An 18,916-nucleotide genomic window follows, 5' to 3' on the forward strand; every position below is an offset into this window, starting at 1 on the left:
AACAAGCTAGTCCTGGTGCAGAATGAGTGTATAGTCAGTCACCCTATGTATTAAAGGCTTGGGAGAAGAGCCAAGCTTTCACCTGCTTCCCGAAGTAGAGGTAGTCTCGAGTTATATGTAGCCCTTCTAGGAGTAAATTCCGGAGCGTGGGGGCTACTCCTGAGAAGGCTTGCTGGTGGGTATCACCGTACAATTTCTTTTGATGAAGGTACAGATAGTGTTGTTGTTTCACAGTATCTGGCAGTGGAGGTACACAAGTCTGAAGTGACACTAGAATTTGAATATATTTTTGTTTTGTTGTATGGCAAGGGAGAAATATGAGACTGATGTGCTTTTTGATATGGGATAAGCAAATTCATACTAAACTTACAGTTAAACAATGAAATATTTAGACTTGCTTTTTTCAGCTGTGAGTTTGCGCTTGGTATGTCACATACGTGAACCTTGTCTGTCAGGTGTGTCACAACAGAAGAAAGATGGAGAACCAGCTATAAAGGGTTGTACAGTTTCATAAAAGTCTTTTTCTGTATGTAAACCAGGCTCTAGTCACAGGAAAAGCTTTATAAAGTTACCCCACTGCAGGGGAGGTATTTTTCATACAGCTGATTCACTGGGGTAAAAGTGTCCCTATCTATAATGAAATATGGAAGCTGCATATTTTAGTTTTGAAATGTGTAAAGCAAGTTTTTTTTTCTTTGGGTGGAAGTGAGAGTGTTATATGTGGTAATTTTTACTTTCTGAAGTCAGTTGGATTCCTCATCCCTGTCAGTCACCTCTTGAGACATCAGTAGACATTATCAACTGAAACAGATACTTTTAAGAGAAATCTCTTAGCTTGGTAACATCACAGGAATTGTTATGACATAATTGGCGGAGGCATTAACTCCGTCTCCATTCATTCTGTTCTTAAGTCTCCTTCTGGAGGGTACAGGCCTTGTTCCTGTAATCAGAGAGGATATGATGAAAGGAGTCATCCTGTAACTGTACACTCAGCCACAAATGACCTTCCAATTAAAGACTTGAAATAAGAAATATAGGTGCACTTTTACACTTAGTGTGGTCAGAACTGGGGAGGCTGGGGCTAGGTTCACAGCTCCTGGGAAGGGGCCCTGGTTATGGCTTAAGACTGACACCTAGTGGCTGGATTCAGAACCCATGTGTGTGCAGAGTTCTGTTGCTATAATGACAAGATAAGTATGTTGGAGGTGGAGATAGAAAATAGCAAACAGGGCTGTAGTGAGGTTATGTGTGACTGTATAGGGTGCAAGGGAGGTGGGGCACCAAAACTGCATCCTGTCCATTGGCTTCCCTTGCTTGACCATGATACAATGGGTGGGGAAATGGGGGAGCATACTCTTGAGGGAAAATCCCTGGGTAGTTAAGAATAAAGGTTCATAGCTCCAGCTCTGGTTCAGACTGAGCTGGAAGTACAAAGGAGCCAGAGGAAATTGCTGGGTCAAAAAAAAAAGATGGTAAAAAGACAGCTTCCTTTAAAGGAAAAGAGTTTTCTGCTCAGGATGTGATTATGTGCACTGTGAGAAGGAGAACTGCTGTCGGGGATTAATGTGGGGTGGTGTGCCAAATTGTGGCCCAGTTAGAAGAGGGGAAGCCTGTAAGACCTTCATAAAAGGTGTCATGGCAGATACAGGATCATGTCTCTTTCTCTTGCCGTCCCTTCCAGGTTGCTGTAATCCCAGCATCTATAGCTGGAAACATAGAGACAGATTGAGGGCTATATTCCTGATTCTTGCAAGTCTACACGGTTCCAGTTTTGAAAGAGTGTGTGCATGAGAGAGAAGAGCAGCCAGGGAAACCAGGAGCACAACTCTCGCTGGCTCCAGGGTTGATCTAGTCTCCAGTGCATGCAGGAGTCTATAGTTCTGATTTACCCATTGTGTTCTCTAAGAAAACCAAGACTACAAGTTCCTGCATGCAATGGGTTTAACCCAGTACCAGTTCAATCCTGTGAAGCCAAAAAAGAACCAGTTGGCATCCTTATCCTACATTCCCAGCTATAGGTGCTCTGATTAATTATAGCAACCTGATATGGGGAATGCAGAAAGGAAGAATCACGAGCAGAACTGTCAAGTTACCCAGTTTCAGGGGGGAGACTTTGTTTCCTCTCACTTTTTTCTCTCTGACTCAATTCTGTCTCAACAATAAACAATAAATTGAGGAAGAATGGCCTAATGGTTAGTAACAGGAGTTCTCAATCCAGTGTATACAAATCTGTCTCGTGCATATTCATCAGAGATAGCCTGAAAACTTGACTGGCTGGAAGTGTCACTAGGACTGGATTAGGGAAACCAAGGTTCAAATCCTGCTATTTCCAATGGCACTCCATGGGCAAATCACTTTATCTACTGTTGCCTTAGGTACCTACTTAGATTGCAAGCTCTTTGGTGAAGAAATGTAAATTGCCTTGAACTAAACTTAGAATAGTGAGCTAGAAATACAGAGTATTTTGATTTTGTGGGAGAGGGGATGAATGGGTTATAAAGAGACAGGGTAAGAAGGCTGCAAGATTTAATAGGTAGTATTCTCCCCATATGTTTATCCACGTCAACCCCCTGAATGCTGTCCTGAGTGTTGTGAGAGGTAAGAGCAACTATATACAATTACATTCAAGACAATTTCCATATGTGGAACTGTGGAACATTTTAATATAGTGCAGCTGACCTGGAGGTGGTCATTTTGTTTACTTGTGATGTCATTGATATGACACATTATACCACTGAAACAGCAGCAGGAGGAGACCCCTTGTAAAACTGATAAAAGGATCTTTGTGTTTTCAGTCCTGCCTTCCTGTTTGAGATGTTTGCTCCTGCATCCTTCGTCTTTTTTTTTCTTTCCTATGTGAATTGTAGTTTGACACTTTTTTATCCCTGCTTTGCTATTATGCTCATTATGAATGGCAGCGTATCAAATAAAGCTAAACCTGAAACTTGAAAGAGGAGGAGAGTCCCAAGGAACAGGTACCTCTGTATAACATCACATACTTAGAATACAGCAGTCCAGCCTCACTGGCACTGTTTGACTGTTTTCTAGGAAAACCGTGATATCTACCATTTCCAGTATGTGGCATGGCCGGATAGAGGGATCCCAGACTCGTACGACTGTTTTCTTGAAATGATCTGGTTGGTGCGCCTGTACCAAGGGGAGAACCGAGTGCCTTTGTGTATCCACTGCAGGTGAGGGATGGAAGTAGAGTGCCTTGTGTATCCGGTGTAAGGAAGGGGGAATGGCATAATAATCCTTTTCTATGCACCAGGTGAGTGCGAGGGGCAATATGTCAGCTGAAGACTGTCTATGGCTTAGCTTGGGGCTGGAGATAATGAGACTACATTTAACAGACAGCTAGCATTAATGAGATTTTTTTTCTCTCTCTGTTTCTTCCTCATTTCTTTCTTCAGTGCCGGCTGTGGCAGGACTGGGGTAATCTGCACAGTAGAATACATCCAGGAACTAATCTACAATCAGGTAAATTCCATTTACTGAAATACTTATTATAGAGGGATCTAGTACAATAACTATGGATTTGAATATTTGAAAGACATGAGAACAAAAATGTCAGAAAGCAATCCCAGACCGCTAGTGGTTTTTAGACCTGACTCCGAATCTTTGCAGTACAAACATGTTTCTTTCTTTCCCATGCACAAAAATTATCCCTGCAACTCTCCCACTACCCCTTAAACTGCCCCACTCCCAAAACATTACCCTACTACTCCCACCCCTTGCAACTGCCTCAGGCTCAAAAAGTCCCCCAAGTGCTCTGCAAATTACTCCACCTTGAAAGCTACCCAAAAAAATTGCCCCACCTCCATAAACTACCCCCACAACTGCCCCACCACCCTGCAAACAGTCTCCACTTCCAAAAACTACTCCCCACAATTGCCCCGCCATTCCAGAAACTACTTTTACTCCAACAAAGTACTCTCTGCCACTGCACTACCAGCCTGCAAACTGCTCCCTTCCCCTGCAAACTTCTCTACCCTCCCCAGCTACCTCCCACAGACACAGCACAGAAACACATTCACACCACACACACATACAGATAGGGATTACAGATTATTCCCTAGCTATAATTTACTTAATTTTAAGTAATACAGATTTATATTTCATTGTTGTTAATTCCACTGTAAAACTTTCTGACCAAATTGTACTGAATTCATATTAGTTTTTCTCAGGAGAATGTTTCCAAATGGGTTAGTTTTGCAAATACTGCGATATTAATGAGCCTCATTTCTAAACCAGAGTATGTGGAGTATGAAATTTCAGTCTCTCAGTTGTACTGCTAATGCTCACCATGGTACTTGATTCATGTGAGCTGCCCTCTGGAGTTTGTAACATGTAACCTATCCAGGTGTGCTTGAAAATTTCTGTATCTTTCTGCCACATGTTCTTGCATTTCTTAGCACTTGAGAATCTTCTCTCTCTCCACATGATTCACAGAGTGATCGCTTAAGACTGATACCTGTATGGTCAGTGCTGTTCAATATGGCATCTAAGCACTGTTCTGCAAGTACCTGCTTATGCTATAAAGTGTATATTTGCAAGAGGGCATACGCAGGATGGGTGGGGGCATAGGCGCCAACTCCATGGGTGCTGTGGGTGCCCGAGCACCCCCAATATTTCACCCATCGGAAGTTCCCTTCGTCTCTCCTCCCTCCCTCCCTTCGAGTTCCAGGCCCCCTCCCTCCGAATTTTAAAAGTCATCATCTTATCTCGTCGGGGTTACGGCGGCAGCAGCGGTGAAAAGCCTGCAGGCTCGGCGCTCAGTTCAGTCTTCCCTTCTTTCTCTCTCAGCTCTGGTCCCGCCCTCGGCTCTGGTCCCGCCCTCGCGGGACCAGAGCTGAGAGAGAGAGAAGGGAAGACTGAACTAAGCGCCGAGCCTGCACACTTTTCACCACTGCTGTCGCCGTAACCCCGACGAGGTAAGATGACTTTTAAAATTCGGAGGGAGGGGTCCTGGAACTCAAAGGGGAGGAAGGAGGGGGGGCTTTGGAACTCGGAGGGAGGGGGATGACCCTGGAACTCAGAGGGAGGGGGGACGGGGGGAGAGGGAGGGGGATGAGGGGGAGGGGGAATGCACCATCTGTAAAAAAAAAAAAAAAATTTCAGCACCCCCAATCATTTTGAAAAGTTGGCTCCTATGGGTGGGGGCATAGGCAAAGCTGCCACTTACATGTATAATTTACAGAATTCTGCTGCACAAGTACACACGCTACTACTACTACTATTTAGCATTTCTATAGCGCTACAAGGTGTACGCAGCGCTGCACAAACATAGAAGAAAGACAGTCCCTTCTCAAAGAGCTTACAATCTAATAGACAAAAAATAAAGTAATCAAATCAATTAATGTGTACAGGAAGGAGGAGAGGAGGGTAGGTGGAGGCGAGTGGTTACAAGTGGTTATGAGTCAAAAGCAATGTTAAAGAGGTGGGCTTTCAGTCTAGATTTAAAGGTGGCCAAGGATGGGGCAAGACGTAGGGGCTCAGGAAGTTTATTCCAGGCGTAGGGTGCAGCGAGACAGAAGGCGCGAAGTCTGGAGTTGGCAGTAGTGGAGAAGGGAACAGATAAGAAGGATTTATCCATGGAGCGGAGTGCAAGGGAAGGGGTGTAGGGAAGTACGAGTGTGGAGACATACTGGGGAGCAGCAGAGTGAGTACATTTATAGGTTAGTGGAAGAAGTTTGAACAGGATGCGAAAACGGATAGGGAGCCAGTGAAACGACTTGAGGAGACACACTAACACTGGCAGGTTACACTAGTATTCCATAATAAAAAGTAGGCAGCTAGACTCCATTACAGAATAAGCTTCTACTGCACACCCTCCAGTACCTAATTGAAGGCACCCAGTTATAGGATTGATCTCTATGTATGCTGCCAGCTGCCATGTGCAGGACTAGATTAAGGCGTTAGGAAACTAGGAACATACCTAGGGCCAAAGTTTAGGGGGTCCTATGAGATGTGCTCAGGACTCGGGCAGGGCTGACCCAAAGATATGTGACACCCTGGGTGAATCTTCAGTCATGCATAACCCCCCCCCCTCCCCCAAGGGCTGATCAACACCCTTCCCCTGTTAATACATAAATAAAATGCAAGCAGATCTTTACCAGTGAAAGTTTCCTTTATTATCAGACTGCTTGAGCAGGTGAGAAAGAATTACTCTCTCTGATTAGACCAGCGGTTCCCAAACTGTGCACCGCAGCACCCTGGTGCAGTGCAGCGAACTCTCGGGGGTGCCGCGGCGCATCACTCCCTACGTTCACCTCCTGCAGGTCCAGCATCTGCCACTTCCTGCTTCTTCCCCTGCTGCCACTACAGTGCTTGCAGCTTACATTTTTGGGCTGTCCCTCTGTCGCGTCTGGCCCTCGCAACAGAAAATTGCATCAGAGAGGGCCGAATGAGGCAGACTGGGAAGACCCCAGAGTGCCTGTGTGAATTGTGGATGGCCTGAAAAGGTAAGCTGCAAGCACTGCAGCGGCAGCAGGGGAAGGAGAAGGAAGCGGCAGCGATCCTAGACCTGAAGGAAGGAAGGTAGCAAGTGATACTGGATTTAGGGAAGGCAGAGGTGTGCTGGTGTGAGAGGAGGGGGCTTCAGGGAGGCAGAAGTGTGCTTGTGTGGGAGGAGGGGGCTTCAGGAAGGCAGAGGTGTGCTGGTGTGAGAGGAGGGGGCTTCAGGGAGGCAGAGGTGTGCTTGTGTGAGAGGAAGGGTCTGCAGGGAGGCAGAGGTGTGCTTGTGTGAGAGGAGGGGGCTGCAGGGAGGCAGAGGTGTGCTGGTGTGAGAGGAGGGGGCTGCAGGGAGGCAGAGGTGTGCTTGTGTGAGAGGAGGGGGCTGCAGGGAGGGAGAGGTATGCTGGTGTGAGAGAAGGGGGCTGCAGGGAGGCAGAGGTGTGCTGGTGTGAGAGGAGGGGGCTGCAGGGAGGCAGAGGTGTGCTTGTGTGAGAGGAAGGGTCTGCAGGGAGGCAGAGGTGTGCTTGTGTGAGAGGAGGGGTCTGCAGGGAGGCAGAGGTGTGCTTGTGTGAGAGGAGGGGGCTGCAGGGAGGCAGAGGTCGACAGCATTCTGTTCTGTGCTCCATTAGGTCCTCATATATATTTCTGCAGTACTTTTTTGTTTCAGCTCTGGTTGGTGATATATTAATGGATTTAGAGTTCTTCCCCTCTAAAATTGCTTTGAGTTCTGCCTAAATATTTTTGTATGTCTCTCTTTTCTGCTTTCTTGGTATTGCTGCAGTTTCTGGACTTCTGCTGCTTTCAGTGTGTTATTGGAGCATATGAATGTAAGTGGGTCAGTATTCAGCCACCGCAGTCAGCATCCAACCTCGTAGCACTGAATATCTAGGTAGAGTGGCAAGTGCCACCACTATCGGAAAAATGTTGATTTTCAGACTGCTATCCAAATAGCTATCTGTCCAATATTCAAAACTATTTAACTAGCCAGGAATGGCTCATGGCCGGTTAAATAGCCTTAAGTCGACTAAGTGCTAATTCAGTGTGAGATAGCTGACTATCCAGCTCATTTTCGAAAGAGAAGGGCGCCCATCTTCCGACACAAATCGGGAGATGGGCGTCCTTCTCTCAGGGGCGGCCAAATCGGCATAATCAAAAGCCGATTTTGGCCGGCCTCAACTGCTTTCCGTCGCAGGGACGGCCAAAGTTCAAGGGGGCGTGTTGGCAGTGTACCGAAGGTGGGACAGGGGCGTGGTTAACAGATGGCCGTCCTCGGCTGATAATGGAAAAAAGAAGGGTGTCCCTGATGAGCATTTGGCCGACTTTACTTGGTCCCTTTTGGTTCACGACCAAGCCTCGAAAATGTGCCCGAACTGACCAGATGACCACCGGAGGGAATTGGGGATCACCTCCCCTTACTCCCCCAGTGGTCACCAACCCCCTCCCACCCACTAATTAAAAAAAACATTTTTTCCAGCCTCTATGCCAGCCTCAAATGTCATACCCAGCTCCATCACAACAGTATGCAGATTCCTGGAGCAGTTTTTAGTGGGTACTGTAGTGCACTTCAGGCAGGCGGACCCAGGCCCACCCCCCCCCCCCCACCTGTTACACTTGTGGTGGTAAATGGGAGCCCTCCAAAACCCACCCGAAACCCACTGTACCCACATCTAGGTATCCCCTTCACCCTTTAAGGGCTATGGTAGTGTTGTACAGTTGTGGGTAGTGGGTTTTGGGGGGGGGGTTGGGGGGCTCAGCACCCAAGGTAAGGGAGCTATGCACTTGGGAGCAATTTGTGAAGTCCACTGCAGTGCCCCCTAGGGTGCCCGTTTGGTGTCCTGGCATGTGAGAGGGGACCAGTGCACTACTAATGCTAGCTCCTCCCACGACCAAAGGGCTTGGATTTGGCCGTTTTTGAGATGGCCGTCCTCAGTTTCCATTATAGGCGAACCTAAATGTTGAGATTTGGCCGTCCCCAACCGTATTATCGAAACGAAAGATGGGCGCCCATCTTGTTTCCATAATGCGGGTTGCCCTGCCCTTTCGTGGTGCCATCCTTAGAGATGGGTACCCCTGTTCGATTATGCCCCTCTATCTCAGCTGAATATTACTGCTTAGCAGCTAGCACAGTAAACGGCTATATCGCATGACATAGCCGTTTAGCGCCAATATTGGCTGACCAGCTAAGTTTAGCGGCCAGATAGACCGGCGTAAATTGCAGGTCTGTCTTTGGCGGCTATAACTTAGGCAGTCAGCCAATGAATACCGGCTTAACCGGCTAACCCCTCTGTTTACTAAGCCACACAGCAATGCGGACACAGCCCATTCAAAGTGAATGGACTGTGTCGGCATTGGCGCACGGCAGCCACTAGCATGGCTTAGTAAATAGGAGGATATGTTTTTAGTGGCCACAAAAAAAAAAAAAAAGGGAAATTCAATGCCGGTCGCTGGATATGGCCCTGGCATTGAATATGCAGGCTTGCCGCTGACTGGGGGAGTTAGCCAGGCCTCCTCCCACAGTCCCAATATCGGCCTCTATCAGCGATTTTTCTTACTTAGCTTTATCAGGATAATTATGTGGATAGCAGGTTTAATGTCACCGCTGTCCGGATAACGTCGTCCTCTGCCCATGCTCCAGCCCCATACCACCCCCGACACTAGTCAAGGCAGCCTGGAAGGGTATTTAGCGACACTCTCTGTGTAGTGCCCCTGCCTATCCATGCAGAGCTCTGAGCAGCACAAATATCTGGATAACAGCAGCTGTTTTCTGGATATTTGTTTTGAAATATCCAGCGCTAGGTCGTCTTCTGTTAATGCAGCATGTTTCATCTTGATGTTTTAAATCTTTCTCATTTCTCTTCATGGTACCTGTCTCTCAGTGGCACTTCTGAAGCTAGTGATTTTATATTCCCTTTATCCTGTTTTCTTTTTTGCAGGGAAATAGCCTAATGGTTAGTACAGTGGGCAGAGAATTTAGGGAACTGGGTTCAGTTCACACTGTGGCTGCTTGTGACTCTGGGCAAATCACTTAACCCCCCTCCTCCCGTTACCCCAGGTACAAAAAAATTAGATATGAGCCCACTAAGGATAGAGAAAGTACCTGCACATAATGTAAACCGTTTTGGTTGTACCACAGGAAGGCAGTATATCAAATCCATGACCCTTTGACCTTTCTCTCCTAGTTTCTGCAGTGCTAATATGCCTCTTTTCTCTCTTCTAGAGGATACCCAGTAATTTCAGCATCTTTCAGATTGTTCTGGAAATGAGGAAGCAGAGACCGTCTGCAGTGCAGACCAAGGTAAAACACATTAAGTCTGCCACCCCTATAACCAGTGCTCCTCCTCAGTCATGTTGTTATTTTTTTTTTTAACTGGTAACTTTGTCTCTTTAATAATTTTCTCTCTTTTCATTGTTTTCTCCTTCTCTATTCTTCCTGCTTTGTCATTTCTCTGTCCTTTTCTTGTCGCTCTCCATGTCTCCCTTTTTCCTTTCTCTTTTTCTGCCTGTTCCTCCGACTTTATCTCTGTTCCTCTCGTTCTTCTTTCTCTTTATAGGAACAGTATGAATTTGTTTACCATGCCGTCGTTGAGATGTTTCGAAAGAAACTGACAGACAGCATCGTGAATTATGAGAATCTCAAAGAGGTAATGATACAGATGGTGACTCCGATACCTGTACGAATACACACATAGAGGCATATTTTCAAAGCACTTAGCCTTCCAAAGTTCCATAGGTTTCAGGGCACAGACCGTAGAAGTCTGCCCAGTACTGTTCTTGTACTAAGTTCTGAAGCTAACGTCGAAGCCCCTTAAAATTTACACTCCAGCCCATTCCTATCTATTCAGTCATGATCAGGGCATAGACCGTTGAAGTCTGCCCTGCTCCTGCTTTGTTTCCCCAATTACTGGTGTCACCACCCAATCTCCGCTGAGATTCCATGGAACCATTCCTTCTAAACAGGATTCCTTTGTGTTTATCCCACGCATGTTTGAATTCCATTACCATTTTCATCTCCACCACCTCCCACGGGAGGGCATTCCATATATCCACCACCCTCTCCGTGAAAAAATACTTCCTGACATTAGTCCTGAGTCTGCCCCCCTTCAACACACACATGCACACTGAAAGGCAAGTGTACTTACACACACCAAGGTTTGTCTTGGGGGCAATGTTAGCAGACTACAAGAAAATATGTCACGTATACACAGCAGGAACCTGGGTTTGTGAGCCCTTGGGCCACTGCCGAGGAGCAGCAGCGGCAGGAGAATCACCCCAACACCAGATAAGGCAGACCGGATCTGGAACACAGTGGACTGGAGTAAGACTTCACCTACACTTGGTCACCTTTCACCAAGAGTTGAGCTCTGGGCTTCTGCCAGCCGGTAGGACTTGCAGGACAAGGCAGGACACAGCAGCAGGCTGACAAATAACAGGAACACTAGAAACACGCTGGGTTCCAGGAAAAACAGCAGGCAAACGAACAATCCAGAAACAAGCCGGGTTAGGGCAGGCTGTAGACAGAAGAATAGTCCAATAAACAATCCGGGTCTGGGCAGGCGGCAGGCAGAAGAATAGTCCAATAAACAATCCGGGTCTGGGCAGGCGGCAGGCAGAAGAATAGTCCAAAAAACAAGCAGAGTAAAAGTCACCAACACAAAAAGCACAAAGGCACTGCAACACTTCACACCAAAGGAACGCCTCTGAAGAACCTGTTGCAAGGCAACTAAGAACCTTACCAGGTGGTTAATAAAGGCAGGTCACAAGGGAGTTCACCAGGTATGGGTGCTGCTTGGTTCCAAAAAACTCCCCAAACATTCTGGAGAGCTGGAAGATCCGGACCGGACCGGACCGGACCAGCATATCTTCTGGAACATGGGAAACGGTAAACCATCACTTCGCAGCATTCCCCAGGTCTAAACCCCGGGGACTGAGGTGACTTTGAGCCAGGGACCAGGACACAACCATGACAAAATAGCACCAAAACACAAAGGAATCCAAAAGAATGTGTTCACAGAAAAGCTTTACTTGGCCGATAAATGCCCTTGACTGGGGAATTTAGTTCCTGATGTGGCCACAGTTTGCCCATTCAGGCTGTTTCAGGTGTCAACGAAGATCTCATGAGAAAAAAAAAATCTATATGGCAGAAGTCTTCCAATGTATGATCTTAAAATCAACGCTTCATAGTTGTAGCGTTCTTCTGTCATATATAAGACCTTTAACTACTGTCGCTACCATTGTAAGATCTTCTATGACTCCTGAAGCAGCCTGAATGGGCGAAACGTAGCCACATCGGGTACTGCATTCCCCAGTCATATCATGTACCTTGTTAAAATGGTGCACGATGCATTTCGGTCGATGTTTCCAAATGGGTTAGTTTGGCACATACTATGACAATAGTGAACCCTCCTAAGCCCAGCGAGGGTATGTGGAGTATGATCTCAGTCTCTCTAATGCTTGCTGTAGTACTTGCATTGTGCCAAAGAGAGCTTCCCTCTGCAGTTCATAAGATGTAACATGTATAGGCAACCTATCCAGGTAGTTTGGAAATTCCTTTTAATCAAGCCTGTGGCTCCCAATAGAATTGTAAATCTTTCTGCCACATTTTCTTGGTCTCTAACTGCATTTCTTGGTATTTAAGGACCTTCTCCCTCTCCACTCGATTCACAGAATAATCGCTTGGAGCTGACTTCTCTATCATCGGTGCCGATCTGGTGTTTCTCTCCTTTGCCACTATGTCCAGTTTCCCTGCATCCAGCTTTTTATTGGTTTGTCTCGGGGGCAATTTCTCCAATAGATTTAATTTTGTGCATACTATGATAGGAATGAACCTCACTCCTAAGCCCGCTGAAAGCAGTAGATTCTACTTTATGTGAAGGGGGTGGGCATAATTTCTGAATGCTGTCAGCAGAGGTAGGAAACCACTAGTCCCTGTGGACTCCAAACTGCTTGAGATTGCAGACTGTCCCTAACGGATATATGTGAGATAGATTTGCATTATAGGCGGTCGGTGGCTCAGCTGTTTGGGGAGGCTAAAGTGGGTGGGGTGGGGCAGGGCCAGAACGGGGCCTGAGTCCTTAATTCTCTGACAACATGCAGAAAGAAAAGTCAGCAAAATAGGTGCAGATAAAACATATCTTAATATCTAAATGTAATAAAAGGTATCAAATGCCGAAGAATAAAGGGGCCCTTTTACTAAGCCATGGTAGGGCTACTCCGTGGGTTGCACGCAGCAAAACAGCGGGACGCACCCAGGTGCCCTGCAACAGTTTTGTGTTTTCCGCACGGCGTTTCCAGTGGCAGAAAATTGTTTTTCTATTTTCTAGTGCGGGGGCACGGTGTAGTCATGCTGAATGATAATCGGCCATTGCTGTACGCTGTCCAATTACCGCCGGGTTAACGCGTGAGCCCTTACTGCCTATGAAATAGGTGGCGGTAAGGGAGGCAGTAAATTGCTGTGCGCCAATATTTTTATTAACGCGCAGCCATTTATGACTTCCATCTAAAATAATTGAAATTCCTGCTGTGGCAACAAGTGGCCTCAGAGTGCAAAACTTTCACGTGGCCACACTAAAACAGGCCACTTTTTACCGCAGCTTAGAAAAGGGCCCCAAAGTGACAAAGAACGTTAAACAGTGCAAACTTCAGTAGGTTTCTTAGGTAACTGAATTAAAGTGGTTTAAAAAAAACTGTCAGTAGATGATGCTTTCACTTCTACAGAGGCCTGCAGCCAGTCTGCTTCCTTCTCTCTCACCTCTCCCACTTGTCTGCAGCCCATCTGCCCCTCTCTTTATCTCTTTTACATCCCACCCGCCCTCAGCCCATCTGACCCTCTTCTCACACACATAACTTCCACCTTCAGATAGCTTGTTGATTTTGCTGTCTCATGAGATTGAAAGCTGCAAGGTCAACAGGTTCTTCATGAACCTCAGGTTGCTCAAAGTATCTGAGACCTTCATGGCTTCACAGTGGAGTTGGGGAGGTGGAAGGGGGGGGGGGAAGAAAACAGCTGGACATGAGAGTAGTGGAGGGAAGGAATATGCTAGACAAGCATTCAGAGATGCCAAGGGTTGCCCATCCAGAAGAGTGACATCAACCACCCCAATAAGTGAAACTGAAGGTCAGTAAGGTTTTTCTTGCAGAGCATTAAGTGTACAAATTTGAAATGGTGGTGAAGGGACTGAACATAGTAACACAGTAAAAGCCCAAGGAAGGGCTGCTGGCTACTCTTATTGGCAAGTGTGAATTACACCAGAGATGCGGTTCAAGGTATTGCAGGTAGTGGCATCCAACTGTGCTGCAATACCTTGAACCGCATCTCTGGTGTAATTCAACAGAGATTTGTTCACAAGTAATGCCTTCATGTGAACGTAAAAATGGTTGTCTGTATCATGGATGATATGTTACATATTTTAAACTCAATTATTTCTAACACTGTTTTTTAGATTCTTGTATGTATGTATGTATGTATGTATGTATGTATGTATGTATGTATGTATGTATGTATTAGATTCTTTGTATTAGATTCTTTGTATTAGGAGTGGCCTAGTGGTTAGGGTGGTGGACTTTGGTCCTGAGGAACTGAGTTTGATTCCCACTTCAGGCACAGGCAGCTCCTTGTGACTCTGGGCAAGTCACTTAACCCTCCATTGCCCCATGTAAGCCACATTCAGCCTGCCATGAGTGGGAAAGCGCGGGGTACAAATGTAAAAACAAAAAAAAAAACCCAAAAACATACAAATCAATAGAAACAAAACTGTATTTAAAGATCCCTCATCTGGCAGTATCTCATAATTTAAACCTGATCACACACATGTCTGCTATAAAGAGAACCACCTCAACACACAACAGATTCTGCAAAATTTTCTAAAACCCTGTCTGATGTTATGACAAATTAAAATTAGATTATAGGTTTGATGTCATCTCAGTAAGGTCAACACACAATCCCTCCACTACAAAACGCTATGCACAAACTAGTTCAAAAACACATTCAGAACTTTACCATACCCTAACAGTACCAACTCCCAAGACTCGAAAAGCAACAACCTTATGTATGAAAAGGCAACACTGTAAATATTATACCATGCCTTAAAAATCTAATACACCACCTAGTGAAAAAAACACAGAACAAACACAACTGCAACAAGACCTCTACATAGGCACTACATGCTAGCAGAATGCCACACCTTAGTCCAGTGATTCCCAAACTGGGATCTGCAGAACCCTAGGGGTCCTCAAACGCTCTTCAGAGGGTCCTCAAGAGATTAGATTGTAGAATCGGAACAGAGACAGCTCGTTTATGCTGCACTTTCTATTTTTGACAAAGGTCTTTCTCCAGACCATATTTCCTCATCTGCTTTCATCAACGCTTATTTACCTTTTGATGGTTTTACATATACTGTATGAAGACTCCTGAAGTAGGCTCACTCCCAAAACACGGTGCTGTGTCGAGTCTTCACCAATAAACGCTTTACCATCATTAGAAGTCTCCTCGTTTGTTCCTGGTCAGCCTGGTCTATTTCCCACTTCCTTTGTCTCTCTGTTAGTATACCATGGGATCTCAGTGTTCCTCCGCCTTGGCGGACCTTCACTAAACAGTATCCCTCTGTCCACATTCTGCATCTGCCTTCTCAGTGTCCTTGTCCACTATATTCAGCATCTCTCTTCTGTGTCCCTATCTTGACCTGTCCTGCATTTTTACTCTGAGTCCATATCCCTTCCCCTGTGATCTGCATTCCCCCCCCCCCCCCCAATGTCCAACATTGTTCCTGTGTGTCCCTATTCCCTCTGTGTCCCTATACTTCTCCATGCCCAACATCTCTTCCCTGGGGCCCCTACCCTCCTCTCTTCCTCCCCCCACTCCCAGCCCACTACTCTCCCCCCTTGGGTCAAGTGTCTTTCCTCCTCTCTCCCTCCTGGGTCCAGTGTCTTTCCCGTCTCTTCCTCTCTTCCAGTCTTTTCTTCTACTCCACCCCTCCCCCGGCAATGGTTCAGCATCTTTTCCTCTCCCTCTCCCTCTCCCTCCAACTCCTGGGTCCAGCATCTCTTCTTGTCTGTCCCTCCTTCCCTCCCCCCTTCCGATCTAGCAGAGCATTTCTCTGCCCTTGGGTCTAGCACCTGTCTTCCTCCTTCCCCTTCCCGATTCAGGTATCGGTCCCTTTTTTCCTTCGCTGGTAGTAGCAGCACTGCATTCACTAAATCTGCCTGCTTCGGGGCTCTGGGCCTTCCCTGTGAGCGTCTTGCACTCACAGAAGCAGAAAGTTGCATCAGAGAGGGTGGGACGCATCACAGGAAAGGCCCTGAGCCAGGCAAATTTAGTGGGTGCAGTGTCGCTACCGGCAGCGATGGAAAAAAGTTAGAGGGACAAAGACGCTAGGACCGGCAGGGGAAGAAGGAAAAGGGAGGGACATTGAAACCAGGATGGAGGGGAAAGGGAAGTGCTGGACCCATGGAGAGAGTGGCAACACTAAGCAGAGATAGTCCAGAGAAGGAGCAGAAGAGTTCTCCACACACAAATTTATTGACCCCACTTTCCAAAGTTTTGGCACTTATGCCTTCATCAGGGGTCTGTAAATACATATAAAATGATATAAACAATATTACAATTATAATATTTATTATTTTCATTTTATATGTTTTTACAGACCCCTGTAAGTGCTGAAACTTGGCCAAGTCGGGTCAATGATCAATAAATTTGTGTGTGGAGAACTCTGTCTGCTCCTTCTCTGGACTACCTCTGCTTAGTGTTGTGGCTTATGTTGAGCCTACAGAGTGTTTTGCTTCTGTTGTGTTGACCTGGAACAAGCGGCCCTGACCCAGACAACCTGGTGAGGGTCGGGGCTTGCAGCTAACCTCCCCAAGCCTCTTATACATTTGCCCATGATTTGCATCCAAATAAAGCAGGGGGACTGGAGGTTGCCTATTCTGGTTGTCAGTTAACATTGATGTTATGATGACGAAGGTATGGTATGATGTGTGTCTGTCTTCCTGTGTCCGTCTACTTAGAATAGGAGGTTGCAGGATTATGTACCTATCCCTCCATTAGCTGCTACAGAATAGTACTCTATTTTGCCACTAGATGGCATTCAGGTACCTTGAGAAATTCATGCCATATTTCAGGGATGCTGTGACAGGCTCTGAAAGATGAGCATGTCACAAGAGGATGGGAGGAACCTTAACATCTCAGGAACATCCCAAGTTGTAATTGTGCCCTGTGCTACATGTCCCCTAGTGCCCCTGCCCTGCCCGCTACACCAGAACTACCTCAGGGGAGCGATTTTTTTTTTTGTTTTCTAGTTCTCATTGTATGCTCCCACCCACTGCCTGTGATCTCCCAGTGAAGCTCTTCTCACAGCACTATGAAAGTGGACTTTCTTGGTCACTAGGTTGCAGCTGTGGAATGTGATTCCAAAATAATTTACGTTTTGGGAAATGATCAAAATCTGTTCCCCGCTCCCACCCCACCCCCTTTGACAATTTCTAATTAAAAAAAATATCTGTGTATTGAAAACAAGCAGTACAACTTCAAAAGAATTCCATAACACATATTGGGAGAGAATATGTTACTTATTACACACCTTGTCCCATTAGCCAACCATCTAGCTGCATAGGTAAATATAATGTATCAAATAAATCACTACCTGTTTCTACCTTTTCTTTGGTTCCCTTTACTAAGCAACCCGTACCCCCCCCTCCCCCCCCCCCCCCCCCCCACTCCACCAGCAGTGGGGGAGATATCCTGCAGACATACTAAAGCTAAAAATATAACTGATTTTAATGGTTACTAGGAGGGACAGTAGACCCCTAAAAGGTTTTTTAAATTGAATATTATAGCATCTGTTGATACTCAGTGCTGGGCAGACTTATACGGTCTGTGCCAGAGCCAGTGGTGGGAGGCAGGGCTGGTGGTTGGGAGGCAGGGATAGTGCTGGGCAGACTTATACGGTCTGTGTCCTGAAAATGACAGATACAAATCAAGGTAAGGTATACACAAAAAGTAGCACATATGAGTTTATCTTGTTGGGCAGACTGGATGGACCGTGCAGGTCTTTTTCTGCCGTCACCTACTATGTTGTTTTTTTTTTTACTCATTATTTCTGTAGCTTTGTGGTAAGAAATGATAACTTTTAAGTCAAATTTATAATTAAAGTTGGATTTTCATTTTTGGCCAAGGAGTGAGGTGTAGTAGATTTGGGGCTATTTTTTTAATGAAGATATTAAAACTAGGGCTGCATTTCTAAAGTAAGCTCTGAAATCTGTAAGTTTGTTTATAGCTATTTTGCATGCTGTTTTAGATTCTTTCATTTGTAATTTGACAATTTGTGTTTTGTATTTCTTATCTTTTCATTACTTTGTATTCTTTAATTTATTAAGGGCTGCATGTTGATTAAAATTTGTAATTACAATTAATCATGTGATTAAAGGTATGTTATTTATTTATTTTCCCACTGAAGCTCCTTGTGACTCTGGAAAAATAATTTAACCCTCCATTGCCCAGAGTCTCAAAGAACCGCAGTGTGCAAAAAAAAAAAATAATAATCATACCTTTAATTCTGATTATATGGATGTCCAATTATCCAGACTGGTACTTAGCGGTGATTAGATGGCAACACCGGTAATTGGGAAACCAAGCGAGTATTGGGCAGACTTCTACGGTCTGTGCCCTGATTGTGACTGGACAGATTCAGCTTCAGTAACTGGAGAACAAGGCCAGTACCGGGCAGAATTCTATGGTCTGTGCCCCAAAAATGGCAAGGACAAATCAAGATCAAGTATATGTATGTAGTACCTCATCATACCTTATACTATGAGTTTATCTTGTTGGGCAGACTAGATAGACCATACAGGTCTTTAACTGCCGTCATCTACTATGTTACTATGTAATTGTGTTTAAATTTGAAACAAAAACTGTACACTGTACTGTAATCTGGAAACTAGAAACAGGTTTTTAACAATGTTATGAAGAACATTTCATGAAACCTGTGTGCTATTACTGTACTGCAGTAGCATAGTAGAAGCAGTGCTTCACTCCCCTGTTTCCCTCACCTCCGCCAGTGCCCCAGCATCCGCCCCCTCTCTAAATCCTCCCTGATGTAAGGCTCCCAGCGATTCATCCTGGCGGCCTGTGCTGGCTCCTGCAGGCTTCCCTCAGGAAATGGCATTCACAAGAGCAGGGACGTAGCAGAGGAAAGCCTTGCCCTTTCCTCTTCCTCCCAACTTCCACCTGGAAAGGTTTCTACAGTACAGTGCTGTGTTTCTTTCTAACAAGAAAATTAAAATGCCATCAAAATGAAAAAGGGTTGTTCTGTCATCAAAAGAAAAAATGGACATTGTGGAGAAGTTTAAAAAAGGGTGTGTTGGGGATAAAAATTGGCAGAAGAATATGGTGTAGGAATATCAACAATATCCAACCTAAAAAGACAATGATGCTCTTGTCAGTTATGTTTTGATTCTTGAAAAAGAGGAA

At 45.6% G+C, this 18,916-nt stretch overlaps 1 protein-coding gene across 2 annotated transcripts in view; it reads left to right on the forward strand.

Annotated features, from left to right (window-relative positions):
• PTPN18 (protein tyrosine phosphatase non-receptor type 18) overlaps positions 1-18,916 on the forward strand; it is a 133,531-nt gene that overhangs the window by 76,549 nt on the left and 38,066 nt on the right. For both annotated transcript variants that reach the window (XM_030193974.1, XM_030193975.1), the window contains exons 8-11: positions 3,049-3,191; positions 3,414-3,480; positions 9,674-9,751; positions 10,008-10,097. In XM_030193974.1, the coding sequence (XP_030049834.1) occupies positions 3,049-3,191; positions 3,414-3,480; positions 9,674-9,751; positions 10,008-10,097 (378 nt within the window). The remainder of the gene's footprint in view (positions 1-3,048; positions 3,192-3,413; positions 3,481-9,673; positions 9,752-10,007; positions 10,098-18,916) is intronic.

Source organism: Microcaecilia unicolor, chromosome 2 (genome assembly GCF_901765095.1).
Source record: "Microcaecilia unicolor chromosome 2, aMicUni1.1, whole genome shotgun sequence".
Classification (NCBI taxonomy): domain Eukaryota; kingdom Metazoa; phylum Chordata; class Amphibia; order Gymnophiona; family Siphonopidae; genus Microcaecilia; species Microcaecilia unicolor.